Source organism: Chanodichthys erythropterus, chromosome 11 (assembly GCF_024489055.1).
Source record: "Chanodichthys erythropterus isolate Z2021 chromosome 11, ASM2448905v1, whole genome shotgun sequence".
In the NCBI taxonomy this organism is placed as follows: Eukaryota; Metazoa; Chordata; class Actinopteri; order Cypriniformes; family Xenocyprididae; genus Chanodichthys; species Chanodichthys erythropterus.
Genome location: NC_090231.1, coordinates 18,969,395 through 18,984,024, shown reverse-complemented (window position 1 = coordinate 18,984,024; position 14,630 = coordinate 18,969,395). Strand labels below are relative to the sequence as shown.

General features: G+C 35.3%; 2 protein-coding genes across 2 annotated transcripts in view; one reads left to right on the top strand and one right to left on the bottom strand.

Annotated features, from left to right (window-relative positions):
* The window catches only part of iqgap1 (IQ motif containing GTPase activating protein 1), a 51,025-nt gene extending 41,196 nt beyond the window's left edge, over window positions 1–9,829 (bottom strand). Inside the window, exons 1-2 of the mRNA XM_067401974.1 lie at window positions 9,625–9,829; window positions 6,375–6,477 (exon numbers count right to left, since the gene is read on the bottom strand). Coding sequence (XP_067258075.1) covers window positions 6,375–6,477; window positions 9,625–9,670 — 149 coding nt within the window. The 5' untranslated portion in view covers window positions 9,671–9,829. The remainder of the gene's footprint in view (window positions 1–6,374; window positions 6,478–9,624) is intronic.
* Window positions 9,830–11,355: 1,526 nt separating this feature from the next.
* Window positions 11,356–12,749, top strand: cartl (cocaine- and amphetamine-regulated transcript-like). Its single transcript, XM_067401776.1, has 3 exons — window positions 11,356–11,584; window positions 11,828–11,902; window positions 12,438–12,749. The coding sequence occupies exons 1-3, from the start codon at window positions 11,435–11,437 to the stop codon at window positions 12,543–12,545; spliced, it is 333 nt and encodes a 110-aa protein (XP_067257877.1). The 5' UTR covers window positions 11,356–11,434; the 3' UTR covers window positions 12,546–12,749.
* The last annotated feature ends 1,881 nt before the right edge of the window (window positions 12,750–14,630 follow it).

The following is a 14,630-nucleotide window of genomic DNA, read 5'->3' as shown; positions in this document are numbered from 1 at the left end:
TAATCACAATTGTTTATGTATTTGGTTACACTGTCAATGTGTCTAGTCTCTTTATACTGGACTGTCTGATATTCATATTTAGCTAAAAGATAAAAGAAGTTTCGTCTGCACAACCAAGGCTGCATTTATTTAATTAAAAATATAATAAAATCAGAAATATTGTGAAATATTATTACAATTCAAAATAACTGTTTTCTATTTGAATGCATTTTAAAAAGTAAGTTATTCCTGTGATCATTTATCCAGTCTTCAGTGTCACGTGATCCTCCAGAAATCATTCTAATATGATGATTTGCTGCTCAACAAACATTTCCTATTATTATCAATGTTGAAAACAGTATTTTTTTTTGTTGTTTTTTTTCTTCAGGATTCCGTGATGTATAGAAAGTTCAAAAGAACAGCATTTATCTGAAATACAAAGCTTTTGTAACATTATACACTACCGTTCAAACGTTTGGGGTCAGTAAGAATTTTTATTTTTTTGAAAAGAAATTAAAGAAATTAATTAGCAAGGATGCATTAAATCAATCAAAAGTGACAGTAAAGACATTTATAAAATGTTACAAAACATTACATTTCAAATAAACACTTTTTTTTTTTACTTTGTTCAAATATTGTACCCAAATATGTTGTACAATTGTACACAATAAATGTTTCTTGAGCACCAAATCAGCATATTAGAATGATTTCTGAAGGATCATGTGACACTGAAGACTGGAGTAATGATGCTGAAAATGCAGCTTTGCCATCACAGGAATAAATTACATTTTACAATATGTTCAAATAGAAAACAGGGATCAGTGCTACAGGTCCGTAACTATTAGCCCTGCCCAGCCCATTGCAAGCCCTGGCTCGCACTGGCCCGACAGTGGAAAAGCAGCTATTAAGTTACTTCTGTTTTTGTCATAAAATCACAAACTGAATTTAATGGTCAAAAACTATATACCCTGCATGATGAATAAAAAAATAATAATAATAAATCAAAAAAAAAAAAAAAAAAAAAAATCACAAACACGACACTTGTAAATTAAATAATTTTATATATAACACAGTTTATTAATGTGTAATATTTTTTTCCCCCAAATGGATGATGAAAATAACTTGAATCCAATGAGCTCCAAAGGAATTTTACAATTTTTTAATCTGAGGCTAAAGGCAACATCCTTCAACTGAAGGTCTGAACTGACCTGGCAACCTCCAGCAATAAAACCGCTATCAGTGTGACAGGGACATAAATCAACATGCTTCTCAAAACAAAGTTTTCCATTTTGAAACAAATCATTAATTTAAGCATGTAAGATGCTGTAATGACCATAAAAAGAGATCTAAATATTAATGTATCTGATCTAAATATTTTTCTCAAGGAAAAAAAAAAAAAAAAAGGAGTGGACGTGATACTAGCATAACATGTATACACACTACTATGCATAGTAACAGAGGAATCTAGCATAGGCTACACGTTCACAAAGTTATGAGAAGGGCGGGGTGTAATTTAGAAAGGACCAGTTCTGAAGAGCTGAACAAAAAAATTCACACATCCCAGTGTGAATGCCAGTAATAGCAGCGGTGAACCGTGCTGTTGAGATATGCGCAAAAATTGGTTACATTCTCACAATCCTCTCTCACACTTCTCTTTCCCTCTTCAGCATCGATCTCTCTCCCACATTTACAGAACAAAAACCTACAATTAACAGCAGGCGAAATGAGAGGTTTGTACAACGCTCCAAAAACGATGGCAAGCTGCCGGTAGACCTCATCATGACACAGCCATTTTCACATAGAGAAGATGCTTTGCACTTCAGCTGAGTAATGTTGACCTGTAAGGTCAATGACAAAGTGTCAACGATAAAGGAAAGAGTAAAAAAATCTTTTAAAAATCTAGTTTAAAGCACACATGCCAAGTTCTTAGAAATGTGCTACTTCATATTTTTTTGTAAAACATTTCAAGAAAATTTTAATTTAAAAATAAATGCTAACAAACAAAAGAAAATGGTCTGGAATGATAGGTAACCAAAAATCGCTGACTACATGCAAAACTGTGACCTTGTGCCCTGACCGTCATGAATGTTCTTGACCTTGTTACTTTACACCCATGCTTACAGAAGTTTCCTTCTGTTGCGCTCATACTATTAAATTTCCAGATTACATCATTCACTCTTAGAACCATATTGCCTCAAAGAACCCTTTTATGCTGAAATGGCTCTTTGTGTTATGTAAGTGTTTAGGGTACTTTTTTCCTGCACTTCAAAAATAATATTAATGATAATAATAATAATAATAATAATAATCTGTAACTGTCAGAATTCTTTCAAAGCCACCTCAATATTGATTTTCTGGAGCTTAACCATCCAACTACACAGACTGTAAACAGACTCTCTTACAGGTGTCCTTCTTAAAATGTCTACAAATTTTAGCTTTCAAAATTGTAAGTTTGGTTTAAATCTTTCAAACTAACAGAACATGCAAGTGTGAGCAGTTAAGGATACATCTCTCCTCTTTTTTTACTAAGCAAATATGTGACAGAGATATTGAATTTATGATTCATATTGTTAGCATTCTCAATTATCACTTGGGTTTATGTATAAACAAGCCCAGTCACAAAAACGTTAAAGCTATCTCATTGCTTTATCTCATTCACAATGGCTACTTTTAATTGCTTTTACTTAAACAAATGGAAGAGACACACTGTGGCACTAAACTTAAATGTGTATTTCATCTCAGACAGATGCTGTCATACAGCACTAGCTCATCATCTGCAGAGAAAAACACTCACGCAGTTACACCAACAGTTACAACAACAACAACATACACACAATAATGGACGTTAAGACTCCTTTAAAAAGGGTCCTATTTAAAGGGTTAGTTCACCCAAAAATGAAAATTATGTCATTAATGACCCTCATGTCGTTCCAAACCTGTAAGACCTTCGTTCATCTTCGGAACACAGTTTAAGATATTTTAGATTTAGTCCGAGAGCCTTCTGTCCCTCCATTGAAAATGTATGTACTTTATACTGTCCATGTCCAGAAAGGTAATAAAAACATCATCAAAGTAGTCCATGTGACATCAGTGGGTAAGTTTTTGAAGCATCGAAAATACATTTTGGTCCAAAAATAACAAAAACTACGACTTTATTCAGCATTGTCTTCTCTTCCGGAATCCTTTCCATTGAATTGATTCCATTGAATTGATTCCACTAAATTGATTCCACTAAATTGATTCCACTGAATCTTTTCATCTGTCTGCGTTGGTAATGCACTTTTACGTCGCCGTGGTTGTTTTTGGAAATTAGGACATCCACAACATTTTGAAGCATCGAAAATACATTTTGGTCCAGAAATAACAAAAACTACGACTTTATTCAGCATTGTATTCTCTTCCAGGTCTGTTGTCAATCCACGTTCACGACTCCGCTTCTTCTTCTTTCCTGTTTTACGGCGGTTGGCATCCAGCTTATTGGTGCATTACAGCCCCCTTCTGCTCCGGAGTGTGGTTCATGACTCTGCAGTGACGCTGCTGATGTAAGACGCTGTTATCCGGTGCGCCTGAGCTTCGTTTACAGTCTGAGGGAGACCCATGCTTTATTCAAGCTATTCTACATTGTTTGTATTTTGGTATTGCTATATTTTTTAAAATGGTTCTTAAGTGTGCATGTCGCAGATGTCCTAATCGCCAAAAACAATGACATAAAAGTGCAATACCAACACCGACAGATGAAAGGATTCAATGGAATCAATTCAATGGAAAGGATTCCGGAAGAGAATAAAGTCACAGTTTTTGTTATTTTTGGACCAAAATGTATTTTCGATGCTTCAACAAATTCTAACTAACCCACTGATGTCACATGGACTACATTGATGATGTTTTTATTACCTTTCTGGACATGGACAATGTAAAGTACATACATTTTCAATGGAGGGACAGAAGGCTCTCGGACTAAATCTAAAATATCTTAAACTGTGTTCCGAAGATGAACGGAGGTCTTACGGGTTTGGAACGACATGAGGGTGAGTCAATAATGACATAATTTTCATTTTTGGGTGAACTATCCCTTTAACAACAAAAAGGGTTCTGCTATAGTTACAAGCCAAAGACCCTATTCTGGTACTGATAGATCCATTCTCTTTTTAAGAGTGCAAAATAAGAAATGGCACAGTGGTTGGATAGTCATGGATGGAGATAAGAGTGGATAAAGTAGGTGCAGAATTTGCATTGCATAGCTCAGAGACAAATTCACAATTCATTTGAGCAAATCGTCATACAGAGCAGGCCTTCATGCTTTAAAGTAGACTGTGGTATGGAAATAAACGAATGATAAAAGCTCATTTGGAAATATCAGCACTGTGGTATTCTAACAACCAACACAAATTCACAGCCTTTTGCTTTCAGACACTACATATAAACCTGCAAAATTCCCATCATACCGAAGACCGCAATACGTCACTCTCGCTGCAAACTCCAAGCATTCCAGAGATGAAGCCCAAGGGCAAATTCTGTCAACTCAATAAGGTCTGAGAAAGAAACTTTCTCCCATCCTCCAGGCAAAAGCCTGATGGATGACGTTGAGAACAGCAACAAAGTTGGAGATTTAGTTGATTTATTAAAGTACAGATGTACTGTAAATTTCAGATGTCACAGCGAGACAAATGACGACACCTGAACAGGGAATAAACAGCAGCATAAATGGCTCAGACTTTGACTCTTTTGACCTTATTTGCTCACTTATGTATACACTGGAGTTTCTTTCTCTCCCACTATGTCACGCACTCATTCCCTCAAACACGCAGACACCGGAACCAGTCTCTATGACAACCTCATGTTGCCATAGCTACAGAGTGAGATACTGAAATCAACAGGGACTGACTCACTTCCTCTTGCACCACTGATGTGTCTTTGTGTGCATGTAATGAATGCAATGACAGGCCATGGTCTCCAAAATCTCCAAAAGATCCAAAAAAATATAGATACAGCAGATTAGACTTAAATAAACTTCTACCCTAAGTGTTAAACTTTGGCATTTAACTATCACACATCTTTTGCGGTACCTCAAAATGTGTGGCTTGATGAGGAGAGGTGTGTCATTTCTTTTCTAAGCCACCTAAATGGGCCTAGAAATGACGTAGAGTACCTTGGAACCACACAGAAACGTGCTTAAAACATTTACAACACATTAGCAACGCATAGAAACACCCTGACATGGGCAAACTAGTCAAATTGTGTACAAAAATGTACAAATCTGCCCAACCATTCAAAATATTGGAGTCCGTAAGATGTATGTTTTTTTTTTTTTTTAAGAAATTTACTTTTTTTCATGGAGTGCATTAAATTGATCAAAAGTGGCAGTAAAGACATTTATAATGTTACAAAAGATAATAAATGCTGCTCTTTTGAACTTTCTATTCATCAACAAAATCCTGGAATTTTTGCTTACAAAAAAATATAAATAGCAGCACAACTGCTTTCTACATTGACAATAATAAGAAATGTACCAAATCAGCATAGTCGAATGATTTCTGAAGGATCATGTGACACTGAAGACTGGAGTAATGATGCTAAAAAAATTCAGCTGTGTCATCACAGGAATAAACTACATTTTAAAGTATATATTAAAATAGAAAACGGTTATTTTAAAAATTTTAATAATATTTCACAATATTACTGTTTTTACTGTATTTTTGATCAAATAAATGTAGCCCTGGTGAGCATTAGAGACTTCTTTGAAAAACATGAATATTACCAACCCCACACTTTCCAACAGTAGTGTATTATATCTAATTTACCACAAACTCGTTGAAACTCTTCGCCCGAAGATGAAAATTCTATCATCATTTTCTCACTCTTATGTCATTGCAAACCTGTTTGACCTTCTTTGTGCATTAAACAAAGATGATACTTTTAAGAATTTTTCAACCCTCTTTGTACATATAATGAAAATATTTGGGGTTCAGTGAAGTTTTGGAGCCCCATTGACTTTCACTGTGTGGACAAAAACAGCTGAAATATTAAATCAAAATATCTTTTATGTTCCACAGAAAAAAGAAAGTCATACCGGTTTGGAATGAATGACATGAAGGTGAGAAAATCATGCCAATTTTTGGGGGGTGACGTATCTCTTAAAGTCTGAGCCACTGAAATGTAACTGACATAAAATCCAGACCTCCATGGAGAATCTGGGTTATTTAGAAATTCACTGTAGTGGGTCTTGCTGGGACATGCAGGAAGAAACCCACAATCACGTGACAAGTATTCATCACGGAGACATTAAACAACCACCAACTGAAAGCTAAACAGCTATTTTAACCGAAACACTCTGTGTTAACTGTCAAGAAATAACATAACTGCCGAAGGGCTGAAATGGAGATTTGGGCTCTTACCGTTTAGCCTCCTCCAAGTGGCACAGGTATTCATAGGCCATGTTCTGTTGACGCCGCTCATCCATCTCCTCAGCTGTGAGCCGCTCCACACCATCCAGAACAGCTGAAATGAGGGGGGCAAACATGAGAATAAAACACACACTTATTGTATACACTACTGTTCAAAAGCTTGGGGTCAGTTTTCTTTTGAAAAATCAGCAAGGAAACTTTAAATTGCTCTAAAGTGGCAGTAAAGACATTTATAATGTTACAAAAGATTTATATTCCAAATAAATTATGCTTTTTTTAAAACTTTCTATTCATCTAAGTATCCTGAAAAAAATTATCGCAATTTCCACATTAAGCAACTTAACTTTTAAAAGGATAATAATAATAATAATAATAAATGTTTCTTGAGCACCACATCAACCTAATAGAATGATTTTTGAAGGATCATGTGACACTGAAGACCAGCTGCTGTAAATTCACATATTAAAATAGAAAACAGTTTTAAATTTTAATAATGTATTTTCGTTCCAATAAATGCAGTCTTGGTGAGACTCTGTTCAAAAAGTTATCGACCCCAAACGTTTAAACAATAGTGTATAGATATATTTCTCACACGCTTTACATAATCACTTAAATATAGTCGCCCTCAAATAGTTATATAATGTAAATAAACTGCTCCACTCTAACCAAACCGTTTCAGCAGTTTATGCAAACTTTGTAATATATAACTTGTCTTACGTGCCTGACCTCTAGCAACCTTAAGATCTGTGATTATTCCACATACTGAAATTTAATAAGGTTTAATGTCATGTGCAAAAAAGAAGATAAACCTAATTATAAATGGCTGCACATTCTTCAGACAGAAGAACAAAAAGGAGGAAACTATGGAAAAACACATTCGGACAGACACCATATTGAATTTTATGCGAATGACGCCGTGAGAGACAGCCAGTACAATCCACTGAACACACTGTACTTTTATCCCAGGTTTTCACTCCTGTCAAAAATTAAATATGGCCTAAGATTTGAAAAACGTCTAATTTCAGTCTCCAGAGTTGTACTCAATATGGTCTGAACTGTTATGATCCACTGTGGACCTATTTGATGTATAAGATGCATTTATAAGTCTGAGAAAGTAAAAACTTCTGTTGGAAAATAAACATTTAAGGGAATAAATCAGGCTGCAAGGCTCTAACTCTGAGAACAGCATTCATCAGAGGGGATTCATATTTATAGCAATCAGTAAGTAGATCCTAAATTGTGAATATTAAACTTTAAATGAGAGTGAGAGAACCATATTAGTATTGTAGTCTCGGATTTTGAATTATGAAACTTCAAAACAATCCTTTACCCTGCAACAAACTGCAAATAAACCCAATTCAAAATGATGTCTGCATGTTCAGACGTGAACGAGAATGATATGACGAGGATATTCTTCAGGTACTATGTCATACCCTTCTTCAGTGACTGTTTAAGCTTACTGCACTAAAGGTTTTCCAAAAACAAGACTATTAATGGCATTTTTCCATTGCATTACAGATAAAAACAAAGTCTAGAAGATAATAAAATTACATGACTCAACCATCAAATAACTGTTGTTCAGAGCTCAACTCGAGCCTCATTTGAACGTTACCCTACCTTTAAGTGATAACTAGTTTTAAAAGTTGCTATAAGAAAATATGGCAAATTTGGCATTTCGTTTGTGAACCAATCTGTTTCTGAACGAATCATTTTCATTCTTTCCATGAACTGAAGTCTCTCCCTTTAGAAGTGCCTTAAAAGATGAATAGCACAAACCAAAAGCATTCTAGAACAGTCTGAAAGCAACTTACAGTGACATATCTTAAAATATGTCAGAGTTATTGCTCAGAACATAGGTCTGAGCATTAAACTGAAACACAACTACTTACCAAAGAAGTCTTAGAGTCAGTGTTTTCAGACTGAATGAGAATGTGAAACTCAGATACATACATAAATAAATAAGAAGCAAAGGAGGCAGAATAATTCTGAATGTATAAAAGTTACTGATAACCATAAAGTCACTCAGTATGATGACTTACCCCTGGTTTCACAGACAAGGCTTAAGCAAGTCCCAGAATAAAATGCATGTTTGAGCCCTTTTAACTGAAAGTAACTTCTTAAAATATGTCAGTGCCATTGTTTTGTCTCAGGATGCACACCAGTAATGATTTTTTTTTTTCTAATGCACGTTTATAAAAGCTACTTAAATGCCCTAATTGAACTAAGGCCTAATCCTGGCTTAATCTAAGCCCCGTCTGTGAAATTGAGCATTAAAATCCTTATTTACTTTATTTTTTACCATTATAAATTGTTATAGTTTGATTAAAATCGTGCAGTTTATTTAAACCCTTGTTTCAGTCAACCAAATGTTTTTTTTTTTAACGAATCGATGAGTGAATGATTCGATGACTCGCTCATGACACCCAAAAAGACTCGTCTCCACCCAACGGACGAATCAGTGAGAGAATCTAAATGAATCCTTTAGTAAATTGATTCAAAAGATTCAACTGGGATGAATCACACCACTAAAGTGAAATACAGCTTAGAAAAGTGAGTGGTTTCGAAAAGCTGTCAGCTAGTGGAAGAGATAATTGAAACTGTATTAGTACCAGAAACAGTTAACCGCTTTTACGGCAGCAAAATAACTCCATAACTCCATAATTAGTCAGTTTGGTTTCGTTCATGCCTGGGGGGAAGATAAATAGATAAATAGTAGCGCGCGATACATGACGTTTTTTCCAACTGACCTTCATTTGGGCGTTTATGGTGGTTGGTTTTCTGCTTATAATAAAGACAACATTCACAGATGAGAGAGAGAGCGTCTATAAAACTGTTTTTCAAACGGTCTTGTCTAAATTAAAGGCAGGCAAACAGTATGTACGCCATTTCATTTCAGGTTCAATTTATATGATTAACACTGAGGTTCAGCAGAGAGAGTTGAGTGCTTCATGTAAAATCACGTTAAAAACTTCATGTTTCAACTCAAAAAAGCTGTCCAGGTGACCCCGCTCGGTTGTGCCCCAGCACACATACAGTATTATAATGCGGAAGTTGTTTACCATGCCGATGCAAACTTGAGCATTAAAAACATGAGTAACTGTATTAAAAACATCTAAATCAACTGAATTGTACTCTTTTTGAATTAAAGCATTTGCATGAGATGAAAATGAATAGTTTTTCTTGTAACACATTTTTCAACATGTCTCAGAAGAACGCGTAATGAAAACGCATTAATACTTACACCCATATCTAGGTCGGAAACCGTCTATGTCTTCAGAAGTTGACATGTCTTCTTAAAAAGTTAGTCCTATTTCCTTCTGAGTTCTCAATGCAGATCTGTATCCTTTAAGATTTATATTTAGACCTTGAGAAGGCACCTCTGGCCCCCTTCTTACTTCGCTGCACAGTTTCAGCGACTTTTTTTTTTCTTGAAAACCCACTGATGTCATGGGCGTGTTCCTTCCTAAATCCTGAAGTATGCGTTTCAGGAAACACCCATTTTAAGAAAATCGCTTCAAAACTTGTAACTGTGACTGCAGCGCCATCTACTGGCAACACAGGTCATCGTCTGCCACTGCTCTCTGAACCAGTGATTCTCCAGCAGGGGGCCGCAGCAAACTTACAAAAAGCAGCAGGATAACAGTATCTTTTAGTTGTATTATATTTATGCTAAAAATGAATTAAAAATGGTTTAATTTGTAATTTATAATCACTGCATTCACTTCATTTTAACTAGCACTGTGGTGAGATTAATATAATAAATAACATAGGTATAATAATAATAGCCTGCTCTAAAACATGCTGGGTTAAAAACAACCCAAGTTGGGTTGAAAATGGACAAACCCAGCAATTGGGTTGTTTTAACCCAGCGGTAGGGTTAAATGTTTGCCCAACCTGCTGGGTAGTTTTATTTAACTCAACTATTGTTTAAAAATTACTGTATTGCTTAATTAAAATTAACCCAAAGTATGTTGGAAATGAACATTTATTAATGTTCAATGAATAATTATTAAACAATAAACATTTATTAAATTGCTTATTAATAAATGTATATTAATAAACTATTAAACTATTAAATTTATATTAATAAAATATTAAAGCTTATTAATAAACATTCACCTTTTGTCTATTATTTTTGCCTCTAATTGCATCTGGTTTTTCAATTTCCCAACTATTTTGGATTCATTTTAAGCTAGCCATATAGCAATTTTTAAATAATAGTTGGTTTAAATAAAACTACCCAGCAGGTTGGGCAAACATTTAACCCAACCGCTTGGTTAAAACAACCCAATCGCTGGGTTTGTCCATTTTCAACCCAACTTGGGTTGTTTTTAACCCAGCGTTTTTTAGAGGAGAGAAGGACTGGCCCCGGACTGAACCTGGTTTCTCCCAAGGTTTTCCCCCCATTTCTGTCACCTGATTGCCACTGTCGCCTCTGGCTTGCACAGTTGGGGACACATAATATTATATTCAGCAATATATAATATTCAGCAATATTACTGATTTGACTATTGACACTATTGGATGAGAACTGGATGATGGTGACATCACTGTTTTCTTCAGAGCTGCTTTATTTGAATTGAACTCATTTCATAATTGATGTGGGCTACTTTACACAGAACCAAAATGTTATTTTCATTTTTATGTAAAGCTGCTTTAAAACGATCTGTAATGTAAAAAAAAAAAAAAAGTGCTATATAAATAAAGGTGACTTGACTATAATACAAATATTCCATGTAGTTTCTCAGTTAATATGAGCTCATACAAACGGCAGATAGGCTATAAAAGAATAATACGGCTGTTCTATTCTATTCTATTCTATTCTTCTTACTACAGCTGCAATATATGTCTTCAATAAACCGCTTGTTTGTGCTCCAATCTCAGCGTCAGCAAAAAAGATATGTTTTGCCCAATAGCTGACACGATATAATCCGTTAACCGAAGTCAGGGCGGGGCATTTCAGTTTATAAAACAGCCAATGAACTGTTAAATAGACAGTTTTTACTAAGTTACCCGACTCTCCACAACTCAGTGTCCTGTGACCCGGGCAGATGACTGGACCGAGGACCATGACGAGATCAGAGATACTGTCTGGACTGATCATACTCGGCCTCTTTATCGTCATGTGCTCTGGACAAACTTCCCAGGAACTGTCCTCAGATGACACACAACTGTCCCAGCAGGAAACGGAGAACGAATTGGTGAGTATTCGCGAAATTAACGCCTTTTTAATATCTTTGTTTATATTTCTTTGTAGCGTGATATCTTATATGAGACATAGCCTGAGGCCAATTAGCCTGTATCTGTGAGCAAAAAACTGAATAATTGGTTGGTGAAGTGTCAGACTTGTTTGTAAAAGTAGACTAATTAGTCTAATTTCACTCATATCTCAAGTAAAGAAAAACAGGCTATTCAGTTGATTATGGGTGCTTGTTTTTGCATAGGTTGAGGCAATGACAGCACTTTTGGGGAGATATCAGACCAATTTACCAACTCCAGAAAAACGTGGCATTCCACAGGTAAATTTTGCTCCGTTTCTTTGTCACCTTTATTTTCTTCATATTACACTCTAAAAAATGCTGGGTTAAAAACAACCCAAGTTGGGTTGAAAATGGACAAACCCAGCGATTGGGTTGATTTATACCAGCAGTTGGGTTAAATGTTTGCCCAACCTGCTGGGTAGTTTAACTTAACTCAGCTATTGTTTGAAAATGACTATATGGCTGACTTAAAATGAATCTAAAATTAAATTAAAATGTTAATTTATTAAACATATTAATAAATGTTCATTTTCAAGATATTTTGGGTTCATTTTCAGTAAGCAATACTGTAATTTTTATACAATAGTTGAGTTAAGTTAAACTACCCAGCAGGTTGGGCAAACATTTAACCCAACTGCTGGTATAAATCAACCCAATCGCTGGGTTTGTCCATTTTCAACCCAACTTGGGTTGTTTTTAACCCAGCATTTTTTAGAGTGTATAAGTCATTTGTTTCAAAGGTCTTGTAAAACATGTTCTTTACATCTGATCATGAAATTCTTTCTCTCTGTAGTGTGCTGTGGGGTCCCGCTGCGCCATGAGACTTGGTCCACGCTTTGGAAAATTGTGTGAATGTGTCAGAGGATCCAACTGTAACTCATTTCTTCTAAAATGCATCTGAATCATTAAAAAGAAACAAATCCATCATCCTTTTTTGACGCATAATGTCATGCTCAAATGATGACCTGAAAGACGCAGAGGGTTTTCTGAATCACTTGTATAAGGTCTATGACAAGTATTCATAAAAACGCAGCATGATAAACAAAGCATGTGTTTATTTATATTTTTTGGTTGTCTTGTGTTATCAATAAACATTATTATTCTTCAGCACATATTATTGTCTTTGTGAATTATGCATTTATAATACAACCTTAACAACAACAAAAATCAGACTAGTTCCAATTCTGAAATAGGTTAGTAGGGTATAGGGGTTTCTTCAGTGTACTGAAACCTTATACACCAATTCATCACAATACCAGCAGTGGTAAGCGAAATATAATTTTACTTGCCCAACCAGACAAGTAGACTGATTAAAATGTCAATAACAAAAAATAACTAAGGAAGCATCAAAACTTTGGCCACCAAATGTTCAGGGCAGTTATTACAATGTTATTACATTCATATATATATATATATATATATATATATACACACACACACACACACACATACACCGACAGAGATGTTTCTCTTCAGACACAGTAATAGGAGTGGGGGTATAGTTCACAAATTGGCAGGCCATTATGGGCAATGTAATTCATATTCTCACTGTGAATTTGATTGGAACATGCAACCCCCATCCGAAAATCGATTTGCAGAAATATATGCAATAATTTAGTCTACAGAAAATGAGAAGTATAAAGTGCAAAATTGCAAAATGTGAATCATTGGCTACAGATGCACATCAGATATTTAAAGTCAATGAACTAGAAAATTACTAATTTAAAGATCCTGTAGTTTCATTGCCTTTAAGGGGGAACAGTGAAGTTATTCCTGAATGCTTTCTGCCAAGACAATAAAATCCACTGCTGTATCCACAGAATCTCAGTTCATGAGGGCATGCAGGTCATTATGTTTGGGTTTAGTACCTCTTGATTACAGTCAATCAGCCTAAAACCCAGGGGTTCAATAGTAAAGTTATCTGTGTGATCAAGGCCCTGTACCTATTGATCGAGAGAAAAAAAAACAATGTCCTCTGAGGTAATAAAAAGCATATTGTGTAAGGTGTATCACATGCGAGATATAAGATGGTACAATCTGAATTTCATTATCCTGCTGAAATATGCAAAATATGTTTTCTGTGCTGACGCTTGTCACGATGAAACCCAGAATACAACACATTAAATTTTGTACTATTAAATTAACTGAATGGAATGCAACCAAATGCAGTTATTATGAAAGACCCAGCTGTGAAATAGGATGTAAAAGTAAATAAAAAGAGTTGTGAATTGGATAGGCCTTCATTTGAACCTGATGAATGATTAAAGATTATGAGCGGTTCTTCAATGCTGGATGTCGTCATTTCCACATTACATTCTTGCATTTAGCTGAATGACTTTCTATAACAAGACTGCAGTGTGAATGTTTCCCCTGAGAAAGAGCACAGTCGATATATTGGTAGTTGAGAGCGCAACTTTCTGGTCCATTTCTTGAAATTGGTCAGTTTAGTGTCCCCTTGAGATACAGTGGTGCATTATTTAGGTGTTCTGTGTTATACACACACACTCTGGCACTTTAATGACCTCTAAATAAATATGTTTAACCTGTTAGTCATGAGACCAAACCACTGAATTATTAATTGTTCCAATGTTTCACTGAATAATATTATGGTGTAATACTCAACATGCTGCATATGATGTTGTTTTGCACTTCAGTTTTCCTGCAAAGGATTTTTCAGGACTTGACATTAAAGGTGCCCTAGAATTAAAAATTTAATTTACCTCGGCATAGTTAAATAACAAGAGTTCAGTACATGGGAATGACATACAGTGAGTCTCAAACTCCATTGTTTTCTCCTTCTTTTGTAAATCTCATTTGTTTAAAAGATCTCCGATGAACAGGCGAATCTCAACATAACACCGACTGTTACGTAACAGTCAGGATCATTAATTTGTACGCCCCCAATATTTGCATATGCCAGCTCATGTTCAAAGGCATTAGACAAGGGCAGCCAGTATTAACATCTGGATCTGTGCACAGCTGAATC